The sequence below is a fragment of the Onychomys torridus genome, chromosome 7, assembly GCF_903995425.1.
Source record: "Onychomys torridus chromosome 7, mOncTor1.1, whole genome shotgun sequence".
Lineage (NCBI taxonomy): Eukaryota > Metazoa > Chordata > Mammalia > Rodentia > Cricetidae > Onychomys > Onychomys torridus.
In genome coordinates this window covers 50,582,336-50,605,299 of record NC_050449.1, presented here as the reverse complement: position 1 = coordinate 50,605,299, position 22,964 = coordinate 50,582,336, and the positions used below count along the sequence as shown (strand labels likewise).

Here is a 22,964-nt window from a genome sequence, read left to right as displayed (position 1 = left end):
GCTCTCTCTCTCTCAATCTCTCTCTCTCTCTCTCTCTCTCTCTCTCTCTCTCTCTCTCTCTCTCTCTCTCACACACACACACACACACACACACACACACACACCCCACTCCCTCTAATACAGAGTCAGAGGGCCAGCCTGACTCAGGACAAGACGTGAACCTCAGCATTGGCTCTTTCTACGTGCTTTGGACACCATCACAGTGATGGGATCAAGATTCCTGCAGCAATGCCCACCCTGGGCTACGTTACCTCAAACTCTACCTTATCATATGCATTCACATTGCCTATGGAAATCCAGAAATGTACACAGACTACAGAACCTCTTATCTGGCTAAGGACAGCAGTGTGGAGCCTCCGAATCTGGATCCACACGTCAGAGTCCCACACTGGCCCTTTCACATAACAGCACTGGGTGTTTTCATTCACTCATCACTGTGTCTCTTTGATTCCACACAGGGAATGCAGATCTTAACTGAAGACGATACCCATCTGTGCTGTTCCTGAATGACTTAATGAACACAAGACCTGGGATGCAAATGCTGAGGAAAGTTAGTTCTTGCCAGAATGTTCTGCCACAGACCTCATATGGTCTCACGGAAAGCCTACATCATGGTCTCTAAAGTGATTGTTCCTGGATATATCCCGCTTAACATGACAGCAGCTTCCTCTCACACAGGGCTGGGTTGGACAGAATAAAAATTTAAAAATAATTCCTGTTTGCCTTAGCCATAGTCAGTGTCCATTTCCTAAGGAAGGCCAGTAATGGTCTCCACAAAGCTGCAATTGCACAACCATGGTGAACAGAGCCTCTCTGAATGATACGAGCTCAGAACTCTGGGAAGATTAGCACTATCTATGAAAATGTCTCGTATTGTTAGGCCTGGAAAACACACCATCTTACATTATTAATGTGGTGATATATTGTGTACCCCAATAAAGCTTACCTGGGTATCAGAGGACAGAGGTAGCCACTAAATTAGACATAGATATCAGGCTGTGGTGGCACACACCTTTAATCCTATCATTCAGAAAGCAGAGATCCATCTGGATCTCTGTGAGTTCAAGGCCACACTGGGCTATATGAGAGAAACAGACCCAGGCAGTGATGACACACACCTTTAATCCCAGGAAGTAATATGGCAGGACACTGTAGACAATTGCTAAATGGTCGTATTAAATAAAAAATCCAGAGCCAGACATTGGGGTTGAAACCTGAGAGATCAGAGCAACAGGAAAAGCCACTGACCTCACCTTACCAACTGTGCAGCTTCCAAAAAGACCTACTTCCTGTATACCCAAGCCTGTATGCCTTTCTGTTGTGCTATATCATTTGCTCTCTCTGTCCAGCTACATCACTTCCTGTCTGTCTGTACAGCCCCCCAGATCTCTATGGTTAACTAGTGTTGGAATTTAAGGTGTGTGCCACCATGGGTACCTCTGTTCCCAGTGTGGCCTTGAACTCACAGAGATCCAGACAGATCCTTGCCTCTTGTGTGATAGGATAAAGGCGTGTGCTACCATTGCCTGACTTCTTTAATATAGTGGCTGGCTTTTTCCTCTGATCCTCAGATAATTTTATTGGGGGACATAGATAAAATATCACTACCAGACACAGAAAGGTATATAAGGCGTGAGGAAACAGGAACTCACTCTCTTGGGGCTGAGGATTTTATAGACATAAGCTAGTGGCTGGCTGTTCTGCTTCTCTGATCTTTTCAGATTTCACCCCTATATCTGCCTCTGTGTTTTTTATAAGACCTTTTAAGATTCCTGTTACAATTAATGCCTCACAAAGATGAGGAATTCCCCCCTTGAGCCATTGGCCAGTCTGTAGGAGCAGAAGCCCTGAGTGAGTGAAGTCCTGAGTAAGTGTTTATTATTGACATGGGCAGAGCCCATGGGAAATTGGCAAAGTCTTTCTCCCATGTGGGCCAGGCTGGAAGTTGGCAAAGCCTTCTTCTGGTTCAAGTCTGAGGGTTTACTGATGCCTGATCAGTGTATACAAAAACTAGCAGCTGCACCTTCCTGCTCTGGAAGTTTAGGCCTGAGACTGCTTGCCTATGGAGACTTCCTGCCAGCGAGCAGCCTGTAATTCCCCCTGTGCTGTACCTAACAAATATACTGACATTTCAAGTTGCTAGAGTTAGTAGATGCCCTGCATCAGAGCTTACACCTCAACTCTACACTCTGACACCGTTTTTCCGTACATGTGTCTGTGTGTCCGCCCTTTCTTCACTCTCTAACCGCCCCTAGTCAGGACTTGAACCCAGTGATGTACCAATGGATGGCAAAATTGTTATGTTATCGAGGCAAGCACCTCATCACCTGGAAAATCCACCCTATCAGGATGAATATAAACAGGGATGGGGACAATGCCTTTTTTTTCTTTTTGGTGAAATCCTACCCTTTCTACAAAAGCAGTTTTTGTATTGAAGTCTCCACAGACTATCTGCGTGAGGTATATTCTTTCTGTCTTCTCTGCTGTCACAATAGTTTCCCATTATCATCTATGTCTTCAAAGAAAGTTACACAAAAGAAATAACTAAACTAATGGCCAATGGAAGCACCGGGAGGACGGGAACACTGGCAGGCAAATGGGCTTTGGCTTGGTTGCAAGCTGGTAACCATCTAAAACTCTTGACCACATGACACAGCTGTTTCTTTGAACTTGGAATATACTAATTTCCTTAATGGACGATGGGTAAAGGTAAGGCCAAAAGTGGAAAGCTGAGCCCTGAGATCTCCACTTAGAGACTACATTCTGCACCATGAGATAGCCAAGCTATACCAAGCCCTAAGATATGTGCCCTCCTGTGGATAGGAAATGTCTGCTGTGGCCTCATGTGTGTCAACATTTGGTGACAGGTTGTTCACACCACTGGAGGAGGTTTGGAGACTTTAGGAGGTGGAGTCTCCCTGGAGGATGTGAATCACTGGGGACAGATCTTTAGGCATTGGAGCCCAGTCTCAATGATTTTTAATTACTGTGGATTTTAGGTGACCACCCTGTCCCTGCACCTGCTGAGACACCTTCCCTGCTAGCTTCCATACCTTTCTCCCCCTGACAGAATGATCCCCGAGAATCACAATCCAGGTAAATCTTTCCTGCACTAAAATGCTTTCTGTCAGGTTATTACTTCAAACAATAAGAAAAAAAAAACACTGAAATAGAACGATTGAGTCATAAAGTCTCATAATGGCTTCTGCCCATTGGGAAGTCTCCTCATTTGACTTTCTCTCTTCATCTGCCTCCCAAGCAGAAGCAATAACCTGACTACTAGACCCTCTCATTGGGTCTGACCAGAAATGCCACTGCTTATCATTAATGCATCACTTAGTTCTCTTCCTGGTCATACACTTCTCAGTGTTCCCACATACACTGTCCACACCTGGAAGAAAGTCAGTGGGGAGAGTGACTCACCCACTGGTGCCTGCAGGAAGGGAAACCACACAGCCTCACACAAGCACAAGCAGTTTCCCTTTGGTCCATATCATGCAGTGAGAACCACAACAGATGTGGGAAAGCACGTTTAAGTTCTGTGGTTGCAGTTCTACAAATGAGTGAGGGAAATGAACATGCCACATTAAAAATACTACAAGACATATCCATTCTTTTCAGAGATGCAGTATAAGCTACAGCTACTATGAATAGCTCATACTAATGATTGGATTTCCATGCTACCGTGGTGGTACAGGCTTTTTCATTGGTGTACAGGATAATTATCCTAGGTTCTTTAATGTTCTGCTGGGACAATGTAATACAATTTGCTAATCCTTGAATGTTAGTATTACCAACTATTAGGATATGTAGAAATGAAAATTAGTGGTTAGACATTACAATTGAACTTGTAGTCATATTAGGTGAGTTTTCAAGATCAAACAGATATATTTTAGATAGACAGGTCATCTTCAAACCCTTCAGAGATCTACAGAATATGGCATTTAAAATGTATTAATAACTTAAGAATTTTTCTTTTTTGTTATGACTATGAGACATGACGGCTCCTGGCAGTACCAATCTACTTCAGAGAAAATATGGGCATTGAAGAAACTGCATATAGAGCTAACTTTCAATGTGTCAAAAGTTAGTCACTGGACAACAAAGTATCCTCGAATCAACTGCTGACAAACAGGACAGACAGGACATGAAACCAAGAACTACCAATTCTTGCCAAAACAAGTGTGGTTGTGGCTTTAACAAAAGGCATCTTCTGAAGCCAGGACAATATGGCACCATCCCTGAAGTGAGTGACCTTTGCAATCTGTAAAAGGTACCGTGCCCTTTTCTTCGAAGGCAGCTGAACAGGGAGTGGGCCAATGGCTTCTGATGTGCAATGGAACAGCAGATGAAACAGTTATTCTGGAAGAATAACTAAGCTCACCTCTCTCAATAGTAGACTGGCGTTTAATAGAGGGATGTGGAGAGAACAGGATGCCAAGATGAAGCCACATATACACAGCCAAGAAAAATGGACAGCTGAATTGAAAAGACATCAATAATTTCCAGAATTTAAAATCCTGAATCGTGACATGACACTAATGGAATTCAGGTGTTTCTGGTACATGGACTGCTCTCACCAAATGTGAGGTCAAACTGTTGACCTTGTATACATCCTAGTTCACAAAAGAGTCTGTCAGATACACTAAGCCTATAGGTGACTGTCCAGGCAGCTGGCTGTTTCTGTCAACTCACATTTTTTTTTGGAAGCTGCTTGCATGCAGTTCTTGTTTTTATTTTTTATTAGGTAGTATTATTTCCTTCCTGGGTCTCTGAGGGAGTTGAAGATCAGTTAGTTATAGTTATAATTATCTTTGTTAAGGATTTCAGAAAAACTCACTAAGAGCTATAAGTGTATAAATTTGAAAGACGTTATAAGACAGTTCCGTTAGCTATATAAGTTACGATAAAAAGTGAATCAGGTACATTCTGGACTTACCAAAATAGGATAGATAATGGAATTATTTTCTCTGAATTTGTCAATTACAAATGGACTAGACATTGTTTAGGTATTTATTGTTTGTATATATGGTATATATAGTTATTGTACTTTTGTATATAGTTTTTCTTATATTAGTTATAACTTTTTCCTTTTTTTCTTTTTATTAAAATAGAAAAGGGGAAATATAGTGATATTTTATTTGTATTGAAATGTGATTTTATTTGTATGTCAATAAAGTTGCCTTGAGGTCAGAGCAAGCCAGAGCAGTGGGGCACGCCTTTAATCCCAGCACTTGGGAGGCAGAGCTAGGCGGATCTCTGTGTGTTCAAGGACACAGCCAGCATGGAGACACACACCTTTAATCTCAATACCAACCATAGAAGACCTGGAGGTCTGTACAAACAGGCAGTGACAAGGAGGTCATGTGGCTGGGTTTACAACCAATGAGACAACAGAACAGAAAGTCTTTAAATAGACAGGACGCACAGAAGTAGGTCTCTGGTGGAGAGGAAGGACAGCAGAAGCAGTGAAGGGTAAGGTTTTCCACTCTTGCTCTGACCTCGTGGTTTTTAACTCTGCAATCAGTTCTGTGTTTCTTATTTAACAAGCCGGTTACATCTACATTTGACAACTTGAAAACCCAGTCTCTTCATGAATTTTGAAACTGTAATACAACAAAACCAATTATGTCAGCTGAACTGCATTTTAAAATAGAAAAACTAATAACAGTAGTTTTTAAACATTTACCGAATTATCTGATTCAGAATTCTTGAAGATCACAGACATCAATGAACACTTACATAGGTCCGTACATAGGTAAGGTCTCAATTCCTGTGCATAAGATTGTGTCTACAGAAGATAGTGTTGCAGAATGGTCAGCACACAAATCACTTCTAGAAGTCCTGTGAACACAGTGAAAATATGTGCAATTCCTCAATTCTGCATTATTACCAATATGACACTGCAATTTCTAAGCACTCAGATTAAGATTAATGAATCTAAAAATGGAAATGAATGCAGGCCCTTAGAGAATCACACTAATCACACATGAGGTCTACACAAGGGCTCTATGGTGTTCGCTGACCTCTCGAAGAATCAGGAAGCAATGACTGCATCAGTAGATCGTGGCTGTGTGGCCTCAGAACAGTGGTCAGCGGTTGTTCCTTTTCATTGTTTAGCTAACCATTATGTTGTGTAACTCATTTATAGCAAGTAATATCACCTTCAGAGAGGGGGCTGGTAAGGGGCTTTCTGTACCTGATAGTGTTAATCTAAGGGCACCGTATTAGATATCCTCATGTTCCTTTGACCAAATTACCAGCCCTCCCCCCCAGTAAGGACGGATGTTGCATCTTTAAGTCCCTGACACCAAAAGAGACTAGTTCTTCCAAGAGAAGGGGCATGGCGGACTTTGGTGAGTGGGAGTGTGTGGCATTCCTCCGACACTACCTTCACACTGCTGTGTGACTGGACAACCGGAGTTGGTGAGAGGCCTGCACAGTGACTTGGGCTCCAGGCCTTTCTAAACCAGCTATCAAGAGAGGGTTGCGGGTGTGTGTGTGTGTGTGTGTGTGTGTGTGTGTGTGTGTGTGTGTGTATGTGATTTTTCTTCTGATGACACACCCTCAAACGTCCTACTGTGTGTGGTGGGGGAACAGTAGGGGCAAAAGCCTGGAGATGGGAGGAATATGTTTGTGGGTGGGTGGAGGAGCTCAGAGGACACAAGGTAACAGGCTCCAGCAAAGATCTGAACTGTGTTCTAAACCAGGTGTGGAAGCCCATGGAGGGAAAGCATTAGTGAGCAAGACAGCCGCCCTGCCTTCCAGCTTCAGCCACCTGGTACCCTGTCCTTGCTAGCACTTGGGATGGGAAACGGGCTGTGTCTAGGTCAGCATGTTCCTGCCTATCCTAGACGGCTGTGTGCCTCTCTGCCTTTTATTCTGTAAAACTTTGGTGACAATGTCCACTTAACAGGTATCTTCTGGCACAACCTGTTGTCCTCTGCCCTCTACAGGGGCCGCCATTCCTTCTTCAGAATGCCGGAGGGCCCAGAGCTGCACCTTGCCAGTCATTTTGTAAATGCCAGACATGTCAGGGGCTCGTATTTGGCGGGTGTGTGGAGAAGTCCTCTGTCAGCCGCAACCCCGAGGTGCCCTTTGAGAGCAGTGCCTACCATATCTCAGCCTTGGCCCGAGGCAAGGAGCTGCGCCTGACCTTGAGCCCCCTGCCTGGTGCCCAGCCCCCTCAGAAGACACTGTCCCTTGTCTTCCGATTTGGTATGTCTGGATCCTTCCAGCTGGCACCTGCAGATGCCCTGCCGCCCCATGCCCATCTACGGTTTTACACGCCCCCCCCCCCCCCCCCCCCCCCCGGCTTGCCCTTTGCTTCGTGGATATCCGTCGCTTTGGCCACTGGGACCCTGGGGGTGAATGGCAGCCAGGCCGTGGACCCTGTGTCTTGCTGGAGTATGAACAGTTCAGGTAGGACTGGGTATGTAGTGTCCCAGCCAGGCCCACAAGGAACAAATCCTAACCCTCTGGAGCCTCAGCCCCCATCTGTGGATCGAGATGGCGTCAGGGCAGCAAAAGTGTGAGAGAGGGCAGTCCAGAGGACAGGCAGAGGTCCGAGGACATGGAACAGCATTAGAGTTGGGCTGGGGCCCAGCACCCCACTTTGCTTCCTGGTGGCCCCCTTACGAGACAAGCCCACACAGTGGGGAGAGGGTGGTCTAGTGACTGTAAGTCAGGTTTTGATGGTCCTCACATTCTGCCTGCCCACCTGTCTCTGTCCTGGGGTCTCCTGTGACTGTCCCCGTTATCAATACCTTCCTCTAAAGAAAGTCACTGCTCCAAGCCAGGCCCTGTAGGGTACAGCAGTGGACAGGTGAGTGTGGTCCCTTCGTTCACTGCACTGATGATGTGCAGGTAAGGCAGGTGGCCAGGACACACAAAATACATTCACAGACCTTTGCCCAATGGTGGGGCGCACAGCAGTCCTCCTGAGGGAGTGACCTTTGATCTGAGATGATCTTTTGGCCAGTGCGGATGGGACCAGCTGTGTAAATCTTGGAGGAGAGTCTTGGCAAGAAATGCAGGTGTGCAGGCCTGGGGTGGACCTGGCACATTCTCATTTTTCTTCCTGGGAACAGATTTTGTGCCTCTGTTGAGCCCTAGACTTGGTCACATCTCTGGTGTCACAGAAACAGTTGACTCCTGGCTGGCCCAGGAAAACCACTGTCCTTAGCCCTGGGTTATCACTGCTTCATCTTTCCTGGGGAGTTGGGGCCACAGGCTGCTGGGCAACAGGTTCTGTTTCATCTCTTGATGGACCTCAAAGCTGTTTCCAGAGTCCTCCAGCTGTCAGGGACAGGGGTGGGGTAGGGGTGTCAGCACCACACAGAAGTGTCAGCTCTTTTTCTTAGAACTTCTTTTTTTTTTTTTTTTAAGATTTATTTATTTATTATATATACAGAAGAGGGCACCAGATCTCATTACAGATGGTTGTGAGCCACCATGTCGGTGCTGGGAATTGAACTCAGGACCTCTGGAAGAACAGCCAGTGCTTTTAACCACTGAGCCATCTCTCTAGCCCCTCTTAGAACTTCTTGTCACCCCCCACCCAGCCATTCCTTCATACTTCAAGGGAGTAGGGACAAGTTGAGACAGGATTTCACTCTGTTTACCAGGATGGCCTGGCCTGGTATTTGCTACATACTCAAGGCAGTAGGGTTACTGCCTCAGTGTTGTGATTGCAGGCAGAGCCTTTACACCTTGGCGCGCGCGCGCGCGCGCGCGCACACACACACACACACACACACACACACACACACACACACACACACGGTCTTATTTTAGAGCCCTGCCTGGCCTGGGATTAACTATGTCGGTAAGGCTGGCCCCAAACTGCCTCCATCCTTCTGTCTCAGCCCCCCAAGTATTGGGATTTCAGGTGTGAACTACCATGCCTAGCTGGATGTTTTTTTCATTTTTTTAACAATAAACAATCCCATGTTGTTCCCATGTCACAAATGGGAGAACAAAGGCTCCAGCTGCCCAAATAGTGCTGAGACCAGAGTTAGCTGAGCCCGTTCCTCCTTGCACACACAACTGCTTCCCTAGCCCTTCATCCCTACCCTGGGGTGTGGGATGAGTCTCATGCGTACAGCCTATGTCCTTCCAGGAACAATGTACTTCGGAACCTATCAGACAAAGCCTTTGACCGGCCCATCTGCGAGGCCTTGTTGGACCAGAGATTCTTCAATGGCATTGGCAACTACCTTCGGGCAGAGATATTATACCGGTCAGCAGGCAGGCTGTGGGCACAACGGCTGGGGTGGGGCATGGGTGATCACATCCACTACTTAGCCTGGGCCCACTCCACCATCCCAGGTTGAAGATCCCCCCTTTCGAGAAGGCCCAGACAGTTCTAGAGGCCCTGCAGCAGTACCGGCTGGTGAGGACAGTGTACAAACGTGTGTGTGTGTGTGTGTGTGTGTGTGTGTGTGTGTGTGTATGTGTGTGTGTGGTGTGTGCGTGTATGTGTGTACGTGTGTGTGTGTGTGTGTGTGTGTGTGTGTGCGTGCGCGTGTGTGGATGGCAAAGGTATGTGTAGAGTCAGGTATCTCTTACCTTAGCCCATCAAGTGTGTGGAAGGGGTGTGAACCACATTAAAGGTTTTGCCAAGCTTAGAGGGGAAGTCCACTGTCTTCAGTGTGAGGTGGGCTGAGTACCCTTTGTTAACACCTTGGTTCTGCCCACGCCCTTCAGAGCCCCAAGCTGACCCTGAGCCAGAAGATCAAGGTCAAACTGCAGAACCCAGACCTGCTGGAACTGTGTCACTTGGTGCCCAAGGAAGTGGTTCAGCTGAGTGAGGCCTGGGGAAGCCAGGATGGCCACTGATCTCTGCTTTAGTCTTTGTGCGATGCTGGGCAGCTGTCATCTTGGCCCTAGGATGGGAGTTTGCTAAACAGACCAGGTCTCTTGGCAAGTTTCCCAGCCTCCCATGCAGCAGGAGGGACAGGATTCACCTTGCTGATGGAGAGGGACCAGGACCCAGAGTGTGGGGGGAGGTAGTGTGGCCCTGTCTCAGTCCATCAGCTTCTTTAGCTAAGGTCTGAGCCATGTCGAACCAGACTCCTTGTTCCTCCCACTCCACAACACCCCCTCACCTCTAACTGGTTCCTCTGTCCCTCAGGGGGCAAAGGCTACGGGCCAGATCGTGGAGAAGAAGATTTTGCTGCCTTTCGAGCCTGGCTGCAGTGCTATGGCATGCCAGGCATGAGTTCCCTGCCAGACCGGCATGGCCGTACCATCTGGTTCCAGGTTTGAGCCCTACTGCTCACATGGGCAAATGGAGACCCTAGGAAAGCTGGTGGGGTAACAAGATAGGAGATAGAGCTCTGAGATAGGCAGAGATTACCTTAGCCTGTGCAGGCCTGCCAAAGATCACATTGTTCCTGAGTGTATAGTTCTCCATGTGATGCTCTTCTCCCTGGAACCCCAGGGTTCAAGCCAGTAGAACAGCTTAAAGCAGCTTGTGTGTGTGTGTGTGTGTGTGTGTGTGTGTGTGTGGTGTGTGTGTATGTGTGTGTGTGGTGTGTGTGTGTATGTGTGTGTGTGTGTGTGTGTGTGTGTGTGTGTGTGTGTGTAGGGGTTGGGGGAAATCAGAGACTTCTAGACAGGGAACTATATTGATCTACCACTCCAAGGAAAACTGCCCCTTCACCAGACCAGGTTGACTCCAGAATTGTTCTCATTCCACTTTAGGGTGATCCCGGACCCTTGGCACCCAAAGGTAAGCAGCTCTTGATGTAAGAGATAGAGAGCTGGAAGGATCATGGCCGGCCTTGCACACCCATCCTCCCATCCCTCCCCAACCTTGGAGTCACCCAGCACTAAGAGTCTAGAGAGGGACGGAAGCCCTAGGGTAAGTCCAGCACAACATCCTCCAGGGGGCAGGTCCCGAAAAAAGCAGCAGCCACAGGAGACACAGCTGGGGGCTGAAGACACAGAAGAGGTATGCATGAGCCCAGCCCCCTCTGCACTTAACTCTTGTCAACTCCACTTCTCTGGCCAGGCTCCTGGCCAGCTGTCTCCTTCTCAAGGGGGTAAGGCTGGGAGGTAACAGGGTGGGCAGAGGGAGGAAGGCCTAGACAGGACACACAGTCACTGCCTCACCTGCTCTCCCCACAGGTGGCCGCAGACCCCGGAAGAACAAGGCTGATACCCGTTCCCGGGAGGCTGGGGGATCTTCAGCCTCCTAGACAAGAGGCTTCCTTGCTGGGTCTGTCCTTCACTTGCTGTGAATCTAGGGGCGTCTGAATCCCTGGAAGCTGTGTTGGTAGGGCCGTGTGCCCTAGGCCCTGTGACTTTTCCTGCACAACCTTTTTGAAGCAGGGTCTTACATATCCTAGGCTGGCCTTGAGCTCATGTGTACCTGAGGATGACAATGAACTCCTGATTGATCTTCCTGCCTTCATTTCCATAATTGCTGGGATTACAGGTGTGAGCCACATACACCCTGCAGATTTTTATTGTCTTTTCAAGATGGGTTTCTCTGTGTAGACCAGGCTGGCCTTCAACTCAGAGATGCGCCTGCCTCTGCCTCCTGCATGCTGGGATTAAAGGCGTGGGCCAACACCTCCTGGCGTGTGATGTTTATAAATATAAACCATCTTCCACATTTTTAAAAGCCCATGTGAAAAACATTAATAAACTAATGAATTTGAACTTTGGGGTCGGCTGCATGGGGTATGGGAAGGCCAGGTTGGAAAGGCCTGCTGCATGGCTCCACCTATTTACAAATGTAACCCTCGCCTTCCACCCCCACCCCCACAAGACTCAATGGGAGGACGGTCTGCCTTGCAGGGCCAGCCCTCTGCAGACCTGGGCTCAGGCAACCCAGGTGTCATAGCTCTTGCAGTCCAAGATTCTTCAGTGCCTATGGTGGGCTGCACCTCCAGCCTAAACCCTTGCCTAAAGCTTTCCTCCCAGTTGAGGGGGGGATGGGGAGATATGGGGGGGGATGTGTGCATGCACGTGTGTGTGTGTGTGCATGCACGTGTGTGTGTGTGCATGCACGTGTGTGTGTGTGCATGCACGTGTGTGTGTGTGTGTGTGTGTGTGTGTGTGTGTGGTGATGGCGGCGGCAGCCTCCAGGTCTCCGTCCAGCCCTAGCCTTTCTAACACAGGAGGAAGCCTTTCTCTCAGGGTCCCTTGGCTTGTGGTCACCTGAGGTCTCCAGTCTCTCAGATGGGGCCACAAGCCAGACTCTGCACACACAGGTAACCTTAGATCTTGCCCCTGGCAAGTAGCTCTCTCTACCCTCCCACAGCCCAGAGTGGCCCTAAAAGGAGCAGCGAGGCTCACGCACGCACGGGGCTGCCAGTGTAAGCATTTATTGCCCAGATGCGTGTTTCGGGCTGGGAAGGTGGACCGGAGAGTTCCCAAAGCTTTCCGCAGACACGAGTCAGTTAGGTGGAGGCTGCAGCACCAGCAACAGGGACCTCACTTGAAAGGGAGAAAAGGTGAGCTTCAGGCGGTCGTCCTGCAGGGTCAGGTGACCAGTCGGGTCGCGCTGCTCCAGGAGGTCACAACTGGATGGAGGAAAGGGGAGGCCGTAAGGGGCTGGCACGGGCAGGGCTCCCACCCGCACCTCTCTCGTCTCCACTCACAGGATGGCCTCCTGAACCGGCAAAGATGTGTACAGCCAGCAGTCCACGTGGCTGCCGTGGGCCTCGTACAGCCTTAGAACCAGAGTGCGGTGGTCAGGGCTCTTCTCCGCCTGCGGAAAGGAAGGCGGGGCAGTAGGCGGGGCCAAGAACCTGTGCATCCCCGGGACCTCCCCAGACTCTCCCGCCCCTTGCCTGCTTGATGGTCTCCAGCACTACTGCTGGCGAAGATACAGAAAAGGCACTCCAGGTGGTGGCAGGTGCCGGGCCTGGAGCTGGCAGTGCCAGCAGGGGGAAGTTGAGGTTGTAGGCAGCATGGATAACACCAGCTTCTTGGCAGGAACCTGGGGAATGACCAGAAAGAAACACATGTGGACAACGCGAGTTCCCCACAGTGCCTCTGCAGGAGATATGGGACAAGGCTGCCTCAGTTTACCCCAGTGCCTGCTGGAGGTTCAGGGAAGGGCAAGGAGGTGTCAAGAGCAACAGAAGGGCCCCATGACCCTGGTACTTACCCTTGTGTGGCATCAAGGCATAAGTGAATTCATGGTGCCCCATGTCAGCAGTAACATCCGGGGCCTTGGGTGCACGCAAGCTGGAGCGGGAGAAAGGAACGGCTGGAGTTCTCACACATGAGGCCCCCACACCCTGCAGCCCTGGCCCGGCAGGCACTGCACTCACAGTGAGAGGCTGAGGACATTGCCTCGGACTGACGACCCATACTTGCAGCTGTTGAGCAGGGCCAGCCCAAAGTCACACTCGGACAGATCCATCCAGCGGTGGGCCCACACCTGAAGGGCAGACCCAAGGCCTGTGGGTGGCTCTACCCCGAAGCTCTTTGCAGTAGGAGCCCACGGTTGAGTCCTAGCGGACGCTCAAGGAGCTTTGGGCACGCCATCCCCCATCTGCCCGCCTCCTCGTCTGTGAAATGCTCACAGTGGCTATGGGGTCACAGCAGAGTGAAGTATTTAGCAAACGCCTGGCCCGCGGTAGAAAGCACAGGTGTCCGGCATTTTCTTCCTCTTGCCCACAGACCACAAAAACTAGTCTGAGTCAGGGGAGTCCAAGTCCTACCCTGTCCCTGGTCCCCACGACTGACCTCATATCGAGCCCAGTCCCAAGAGGTGTTATAGTAGGTAGGCCTCTGAAGGTGCCCAAACTGGATCTCATAGGTGGCCTGGGGGCTCCGTATGCGAGCAGGGAACTCCACCTTCAGGAACTTGTGGGCCTCATGCCAGTGCACCTGGGAGTGGAATGGAGCGCGAGGACAAGGGAAGGGCATTAGGTCTCCTCACCAGCCCCATCTGGGGAAGAAGGGCACTACCTCAGTGTGGAAGCGGACATAGGGGCAACCAACGTCCAGCACAACCTCCTGGCTGAGCCGACTAGTGGGGCTGATCTGCAGCAGAAACCAGGCACTGCCCCTAAGGCCACCTTCAGTGCCAACCACCAGGGTCCCTGCCTGGCCCCGCACAGGCTTCCTGTGGGGTGAAAGTGGGACTAAGCCAGAGCAGCATGTATCCACAACCACAAGCACCCCCAGGACCTGCCCAGTATGTACCGTGTCTCGAGATGATAATCCATGACATCCCACGCATCCCAGTACAGCGGTACATCATCAAACAGCACAAACTGGTTCCCCAGGGCACCCTCGGCAATGGCCTCCCTGGAAGGACACAGGGACAGGAGCTTCACAGAGTATGACCTTGTTCTCTGCAGTCGTACTTGGTGGGGACAGGTTAACAGGGCCAGGGGCTAAGGGACTGCTAGCCCAGGCTGCCCTGCCCATGTGTGGGTCCCAGCCTTGCCGCACTTGTGGACTACTTGGATGGTGTGGTGGCTAGGGCACAGAGAGAAGAGGGTAGAGTTCGGGGTCTACTTGCCAGAATGGAGTTAACAACAATGAAGGGTTGCTGTGGATATCTCTCTGTACAAATAAAATGCTGTTTGGCCAGTGGCTAGGCAGGAAGTATAGGCGGGACAAGAGAGAAGAGAATTCTGGGAGGTAGAAGGCTGGGGGGAGACACCGCCAGCTGCCGCCATGAGAAGCAACATGTAAAGACACTGGTAAGCCACGAGCCATGTGACAAAGTATAGACTAACAGAAATGGGTTAATTTAAGATAGAAGAAGTAGATAACAAGAAGCCTGCCACAGCCATACAGTTTCTAAAAATGTAAGTTTCTGTGTGCTTTCTTGGTTGGGTCTGAGCGACTGTGGGACTGGCGGGTAAGAGAGATTTGTCCTGACTGGGCCAGGCAGGAAAACTCTAACTATAAATGGCGCCCAACGTGGGGCAAGAGTTTCCACCTAAAACCTGAGAAAAAAGATTCTAAACGGAGCTAAAAACAGCTTCCTAGTTGTCTCCCTCAAGTTAGCGGCAGCCTGCCGGTTTGAGCTACTCTGGCGGGTTCCTGGCGTGTGCTCTGACCTGTACTGCGGCGGGAATGAGGAATCTACAAGCGGCACTTTACTCTGCTGCGTGGTGGATTTAGCCTTTGGTAGTTTAAAAAAAAAAAAAAAAGTTTCTGGGTTATGCACTGCTTTGATAGAACTGCTTCTGATAGTTGATGGTACACATGGCTCCAGACCCAGAGCTGGCGGTAAACTGTACCACCGCCATGTTGAGAATCAGAGGTGGGCGGAGCCAGCAGCCACAGCAGTGTTTCAGTCTTACAAAGACGGATATTACACAGAGAATCTGGTTTATATTGTCTTTGGGACTTTTAACTACAAAAAAAGATTTGATCATAAAAGCTGTTGAGTTAAACAAATATGTTAATTATAAAGACACCTTGACTTCAAAATTTGGATATAAGGATATGTTGCTTTGGAAAGGAGTCTCTGCTTTTGTTTCCACAGAAAGCCAGAGGCTTTGGATTTGTTCCAGATTAAGATACATCAGGTTTGATCAGCCAAGACCACCTAAAAGGTCTCCAATGACACCATGGCCCAGATGATCTGACATCCAGAATGGTTTCAAGGCAACTGGATCAGAGGTTCACCCTAATGGACTACTCTATAATCCTAAAATTTTCTTTGTATCCCCATAAGATACAGCGCCCCCCTCCAACAGGAAGTAGTAAGAGAAACTACGCCCACATTCCCAAAATTATCAAGCTGGCTTTGGAGATGGAATTGGCTCACTCCTTCTCTAAACCCAAACATATTGCTAAAAGGAAAGGTTAAGAGATTCTTGTGTCCCAAATCAGAAGAGCCCTCTGGTGTGGGACAGACAAAAAACAATATTTTTCTTTAAAACAGGTTGATTATAAATGTGATCTCTTTCTAAAGAAAAAGAGGGGATATGATATAGATATAATAGGATAAAAGGGTAGATTAAGGAACTTACTTCTAAAGAGCAACAACTTGTTTAAAATGTTTTACATTGGTATAGATTTTAGTCTATTGATACAAACTTAAAGTTAATTTTGTTATACTGTGTGTATATTTCTAATCGTGTTTAAGGTATTATGTTTGTATAGCTCATTTTAAATTGTAATGGATAATTAAAAATAGATTAATAATTAATCATCTGTGATAATCATACTCATAGCCATGTTAGTTAAGTCTTCTAGGTATACATAGAGATATTTCAGATAGATAGGTAATCTTCAAATACTTCAAAGACCTTCAGAATATGGCATTTAAAATATTTTTAAAATTTAGACTTTCTGGACAGTGAGACATGTCTGCTCCTGGCAGCACCAATTTACTTCAGAGAGGAGGATGGACATTGAAGACACTTCATATGGAATTTATCTTCACCTTGGCAAAGATAGCCATTTGGGCAAGAAACTGTTCTTGCCTGGACTGCTTGATCAACTGGACATGCAGGACCCATAGAAAGGTGACCACTAAACTTTGCTTGACAAAATGGTCCTTCAGGTTCCTGCTTCGCAGAGGAAACTGCCAGACATTCTACAGGTCACTGAGAGAAGTGACCGAGAGACTGAGAGACTCTGTGGGCTGAAGACAAATGCCCCAACATTACAAAGGAACATTAGGTGACTGTTCAGGCTGCCAGCTGTCTCTGTCTACTCTGCAAGACTCCCGAAAGTTGCTTGCATCCTTCTCCCGTTTCTCAGGTAATATTAAATCCTTCTGAGGTCTTTGATGTGGTTGAAGACTAGATAATTATAATTTCCTCAGTTATGATACAAGATAATTTAGATATAAAACTTTAGACTCACAAATATAAGATAGATAGGATATCTTCTTTAATATTGTAACTATAATTCTTGCTTGATAATTGTTTTGTTATATGTAATTGTACTATGTAAAAGTTAAAACCTTCCTTAAAAAAAAAAAAAAAAAAAAAAAGAAAAGGGGAAGTGCTGTGGATATCGCTCTGTACAAATAAAATGCTGTTTGGCCAGTGGCTAGGCAGGAAGTATAGGCGGGACAAGAGAGAAGAGAATTCTGGGAAGTAAAGGCTGGGGGAGACACCGCCAGCTGCCGCCATGAGAAGCAACATGTAAAGACACTGGTAAGCCACAAGCCATGTGACAAAGTATAGACTAACAGAAATGGGTTAATTTAAGATAGAAGAAGTAGATAACAAGCAGCCTGCCACAGCCATACAGTTTGTAAACAATGTAAGTTTCTGTGTGCTTTCTTGGTTGGGTCTGAGCGACTGTGGGACTGGCGGGTGAGAGAGATTTGTCCTAACTGGGCCAGGCAGAAAAACTCTAGCTACAAAGGGTTGGCACCTGCCAGAAGCCACCAGGACCAGGGAAGTAAGGCAGCCAGTTGGATCCAGTCTCACCCGGATGATGCCATTGTCCAGAGTCACAGAACCATCAGTCTTGGGTGAGAGAGTCCTTAAGCTGAGGTAACTGTGTTCCCCACCCCCAGCCCAACCCTCTTAAAGCTGTGCATTACCCCAGCATCTTGCTCAAGACCAAGGAGCATCCCAGAGTAGGCCCTGTAATCCAGCATTCAGGAGGCTGAGGCCGGAGGACTGCTACCAAAACCTGCCAATGATACCCAGCAAACACCTGAACTTAAACACAGTAACAATGGGCAAGTTAACAAAACCCAAAGTTCTGAGATACTATGAACTCATCAAGTTCAAAGCCGAACACTTGACCCTTCCTGGAAACCCGGCCCTGTGCTTGGGGGTCCCTGTGTCAACTAATTCCAGTGTTTTCATTCTCACTGATTCAAATGTCACTCTGCCTAGGAAACTTCTCTGGACTTCCTAATCTAGCTGGGTTAAATACCTCTTTGGGCCCCAAGTTCCATAATCAACATCACCATGCCTGGCCACTCTGGGGTCATCAGTCTCTACAATCTATCCAATGTCTGTCACAAGGCCTCTCAGGGCACCAGCTTTTGTTGGAAGGATAAGCAAGCCATAGCTAGAAGAGCCCATGATCCAATATCCCTAACTCATTATACACATGGGGAAAAATAAGGTCCAAAGAATGCAAAATAAAATTACCAAGGATCATGTGCTTTTCAGGCACAGCCAGGGTTTAAAGGGTACCCCTGACACCCTAACAACCAGTGGTTGGTGTCCTACCTGTATCAGTGTGACAGTGGCCCACGGCATGGATGGTATGTTGACTTTCACCTCCATGTTGGCCAAAGAACTTGGAGGCTAGGGCCTTGGCTGCTTAGTAGGTCTCTGGCTGGGCAGGGTCACACACATTCACGATCTGATTGGCTGTATACAAGGCCTGGAAACTGCGCTGGTTGTCCTTCCTGAGGCCCTGTGACAGGGTTCTGTACTTTAATGCCTCCTCAAGCACTACTACAGGACTAGGCTCCAGCTGGTCTCTCAGGGGTTCTCAGCAAAGCTCCCCCAATTCTACTCCTTTATTCCCAATGGTGCCCCAACTCAATACCATTCCTGTTCACACAGGAACATTCTACTCTGACTCTGGATTCCCAGAGTTCTAGTGATTTGACCCAAGAAACAATCTGCCTGGAACAGGGCTCAAGATGGAGGTGGGGGTGGGGGATGCTCCAGTACCTTGGCCACACCCAGCAGCAGCTCCAGGTCCACCAGGAGCTTGTGGACATCATGATGGAAGACAGCCAGCTCAGCTTTGCTCAGTTGGAACATCTTCTCGGGGTCAGGGGCTGCAATCATGCTTCCCTTCCCGGCCCCCAGAAGCCCATTGCAGGCTACTTCCACATAGAGGGTCAAGCTATAATGTAGAGAGGCAGTCTCAGGCCACTGGACGGGCAGAGATTCTGGGAGCTTGAGAAGAGGGCAAGTCGGAGGCATTCAGTTGACTCCTCCCCATTCACTTCCAGGATCCACTTCCCAGGGGCACCCATGGGATATCAGGTGTATTTGTGGGAGAATCATAGTAGAAATACCAGTTCAAGCCCATGTCCTCCTGAGAAGTGTTCTGCTATGGGCAGAGAGGATAGTGCCTAAGTCTGGATTTCTACGAGCTACACTGCTGTTTAGCTTCATTTATCTGAAGCTGTCTGTGTGAAGTATTCTTGGTCTCAGAGTCCTCAGCGCACAAGAAACAAGTTTGACTCTTCCAAGACTGACTTTCAGCATCAAGCTCCACCAGCCAGCATAGCCCAGCTGTACCTGCACCTGGGCAGCAGAGTGCTCTGCTGGAGCTAATAAACTCAACGTCATGGGGAGCCTTCTGTCGCTTCTCCCTGCCCTTCCTAGTCTGGCGATTCTCATGAGGAGTTCTTGGTGTGTTCTTCCAGACTCTTCAGCAGGGTCATAATTCTATGAATATTTCTGTCTCCCCTTGTTGTCAAGGGCACTTTACCACATTTCCAGTGTTTGGAACCGTGTACAGTTAATATAAAATACAATAATGTCATCATGCATGGTAGCACCAAATTTTAATCTCAGCTCTTGGGAGGCGAGAAGCATGAAGATCTATATGAGATCAAGGCCGACCTAGTCTACATAGTGACTTCTGGGACAGCCAGGACTATACAGTAGGACCCTGTCTCAAAACAAATAAAACAAGGCTGGGTGTGGTGGTACATGCCTTTAATCCCAGCACTTGGGAGTTCGAGACCAATCTGGTCTATAGAGTGAGTTCCAGGATAGGCTCCAAAGTTACAAAAACCAAAAAGAAAAAAGAAAAAAACTCTAAATCAATAATGTCTTATCTTTTGATGGCATCATAGATGCCCCCTCAATATGAAAAAAATGGAATGTAAAAGGTCTGAGTGCAGACTATCAAAGAGGTAGATCCTCAACTAGTAAAAGGAGTTACTAACAGAATTTTTGAGACTATGAATGCTGAGATGTGAAGAATGGCCATCCCTGGGTGGAAGGATAACAGCAGTGATTTATTTCTTTATGTTCTTTTATATGTGCCACAGGAAAGGAAATACTATTTTAAGATTTAATTTATGTCTGTGTAAATGATGCCATATGCATGCAGGTACGCTCAGAATTCAGCTGGAGTTATAAGCAGTTATGAGCCATCCGATGTGGGTGCTGAGAACCAAACTCAGGCCCTCTAGAAAAGTAGTAAGTGCTTTTAACTGTTGAGCCCTGCCTGTCTCTAACCCTAGACAGTATTTTTATATTCAGGAAAAAAAAATCAAGCTTCCTATAATCAAAGTATGTGAAGGTAGATGTGCTAGGTACTTCTGAGATCACTCAGGCCTCAGCTCCTCCCAGCCTGTTAGTTCCCGGGGACTCGCTCACCTCCGGGGGTTTCCTCCTCCCAACTTACTGGTCAGGACGTAACTGGTCTTTTCACCCTCTTTGGTCAAACCCTGGCAAAGAAAAGAAGACAGGCCTGAGGACTTTGGAAAATTCAAAGGAGGTGTAAAGCCAAAGGAAGCCAGGCTCTGCCATCTAGTTGTCCAACCCTGAGTCTTCTCATCCAGGAAAGGCTAGGATAAACTAATCAGGGACACTTGGTAGCAAGTGCCCTACCAACTGATGACCAACATACAGCATGTTTGCTAGCAGATGATCTAATGGGAAGGATCCTGGGCAGGGGTTAAGAGGCCTGGAGTGGCTTCTGATGGCCTCTCTCCCATGAATATATAAAAGGAAATCCCCCCCCCCCAAAAGGGGAGGGATTGAAAAAATAAATAAATAAATAAATAAAAGGAAATCCCATGAAATGAGCCAGATATGGTGATACAGGTCCATACTTCTAGCTACTTGGGAAGTTGATGCAGGATAACAAGGTCAAGGCTAGTAGCATGGAAACTCAGCAAAAGCCTTTCTCAAATTACATGGCGGGGGGGGGGGGGTTGCAGGGGAGTGAGGGGTGGATTAACAGAGTGTTAAGAACACTTGCCTAGCATTTATGAGGTCCTGTGTTCAGTTAATTAAATAAAAAGTCCATGGAGGTGGAGACTGATCTGCTCATCCCCACTGGCATCTGTTTATCCAGTGAAGGAAGGAAGGTTGAGTAGGGCTCTGCCTCTTTTTAGGACAATTCTCACCCCAGATACTGGGATTCGGAATGGAAGTCAGATGAACCCTAGAAGAAAGCTCTATCTTGTTTTTTTAAATCTATAAATGGACATAAAGTCCTACCATATAGGACTACAAAGATTAAACTTGGTATGACATTTAACATATAGAAGCGGTTATAGATCTGGAAAATGAGATGTGAAGATAAGAGATTCGTTTTACTCATGGGAAGATAATTTAATGCCTTACTTAATACTATTCTAGAATGATCTAAAGTTTCTCCAATAAGTGTGTACTAAATACAATAAAAATAGTTTATGAAAACTGGGGACTTATAACACTGGCGTCCAAATGGCAGTTCCCTCAGTCCTGAAATCATGAAACCACTCTGAAGGGCCAGACATTCAGTTGTGGCTTCTCCAAAAACCAGGGCTAATCTGTGGCTGTGACTGGGTTTAGGGGGGTGTACCTCACCTGGACAGGTTCTCCATCACGCCAGACAAGGCTTTCTCCATCACTTTCCCAGCAAAGATGCACTTCCTGGCCCACCCATGCTTCGGGGATGACCAGTTCTACCCGGAACCAGCAGGTCCACCATCTGTAAGAGAGCTATTGTGATGGGCCTGGGAGTGGAAACCCTGTTCTGACATAGTCCCTTGAATTAAATGTCAGCAGGGCCTTAAGACTTTCTCCATGCATCTGCAGCATCACAAGGTACTCAGCTTTGAGCCACAAGAACGGAGAAATGGGGAAGAACAAAGACCCAAGGGAAAGATCATTCACCTAAAGAGGGAAAGGGACAGAGGCGGCAGGGATGAAAATATTCAGGTGAAGACATCAAAGATGAAGGCGATTCTCCCAGCAGAGGGCGCTACTCTCTGCCATACAGCAGTCTAGGGCCCAAGACAATGAGGCGTGGCTTTGGTGAGGCCTTAGAGGGGCGGGGCTTCTCCAAGTTGGGTGTTACCCACGTGGGTCCGAAGCTGTCGCCGACCTGCGCAGGGCTGAAGTTCTGCTGCACCGCCTCCTTGTAGGGAAGCCTCTCCCGCATTAGGAAGCTGGAGAGTGTCACCGGGCAGCTGTCCCCGAAGAGCCTGGGCAGGAAGAGCCAATGGGCGCGTGCTTGAAGCCGCCCCCTTTTTACCCGTGAGCCAGCCGAGGGGTCGGAGAACTCTCTTCTCAACCTAACACCTTGAGGACTGTCTGGCAGATCAGCAGCACAAACCACCCTCTACCCACTGCTCCCCAGCCCTGCCTTGTCCGCGGCGGGCACTTTGTTCCGCGGCCTGGGTGGCCAGAAGCCTGGGTTTCCCTCCGGAAGGGAAGGGAAGAGCGCACGGAAGCGGTTTGTGGCTACGCAGCCCAGGGGCCACACCTGCCGCGGAGGTTACAGTCGGTGAAGTAGATGGGAGACACGAACTTCTCCACCCGCTCAAAAGTGGTACGCCAGTGCTTCAGGAGCGGCGCTGCGGCCATGGCGATGCACCCACTTCTCTCCCCGGAAGATCCTTGGTGCTGCCGGCTCGCTGCACTGCCTGGAACCAAAGGTTCCGGCTTTCGACCAGCAAGTTCCTAACCGAACAGCTTTTCCTGGGACACCAGCAGCTTTTGCAAGATGCTGGTTTTGGGGAGCCATCCTGGTGAGACCCGGAAGCTGCGGATTTCATCTCATCCCAGCTGTCAAGGCAGCTGGGTAAAATAACCTGGGTAAATAAAATGGTAAGTTTGAGCTGGTGATGTGGTTCGGTAAGGAGAGTGCTTGCCTAGGATGCACGAAGCCATGGGTGCGTGGAGGCGGGGAGTGTAAATCGGAGGACCTGCAGCAACATAGCGATTTGAGGACAGCCTGGGCTACTTAAGATTCTGAAGGGCGAGGAATATGGATGGAACCTCTGGAAGGTCCTGGAAGATTTAGGGCCAAGCAAGAGTTCATTTGCTTTACAGTCGTTTACACTTACACGAGCACTGGTACCTGCA

General features: G+C 48.3%; 1 protein-coding gene and 1 pseudogene across 1 annotated transcript; one reads left to right on the top strand and one right to left on the bottom strand.

Moving 5' to 3' along the window:
- Positions 1 to 6,978: 6,978 nt before the first annotated feature.
- Positions 6,979 to 11,262, top strand: LOC118587588 (annotated as a pseudogene).
- A 1,052-nt stretch (positions 11,263 to 12,314) lies between these two features.
- On the bottom strand, positions 12,315 to 22,536 carry LOC118587587 (alpha-mannosidase 2C1-like). Its single transcript, XM_036193612.1, is given in 15 exon segments — positions 12,315 to 12,536; positions 12,615 to 12,724; positions 12,807 to 12,955; positions 13,127 to 13,206; positions 13,293 to 13,402; positions 13,711 to 13,854; positions 13,936 to 14,092; positions 14,173 to 14,277; positions 17,323 to 17,476; positions 18,138 to 18,327; positions 18,591 to 18,768; positions 20,262 to 20,332; positions 21,462 to 21,585; positions 21,959 to 22,081; positions 22,363 to 22,536. Coding segments are annotated over 15 exon segments (1,923 nt in total). The 5' UTR covers positions 22,464 to 22,536; the 3' UTR covers positions 12,315 to 12,409.
- Between the last annotated feature and the right edge of the window lie 428 nt (positions 22,537 to 22,964).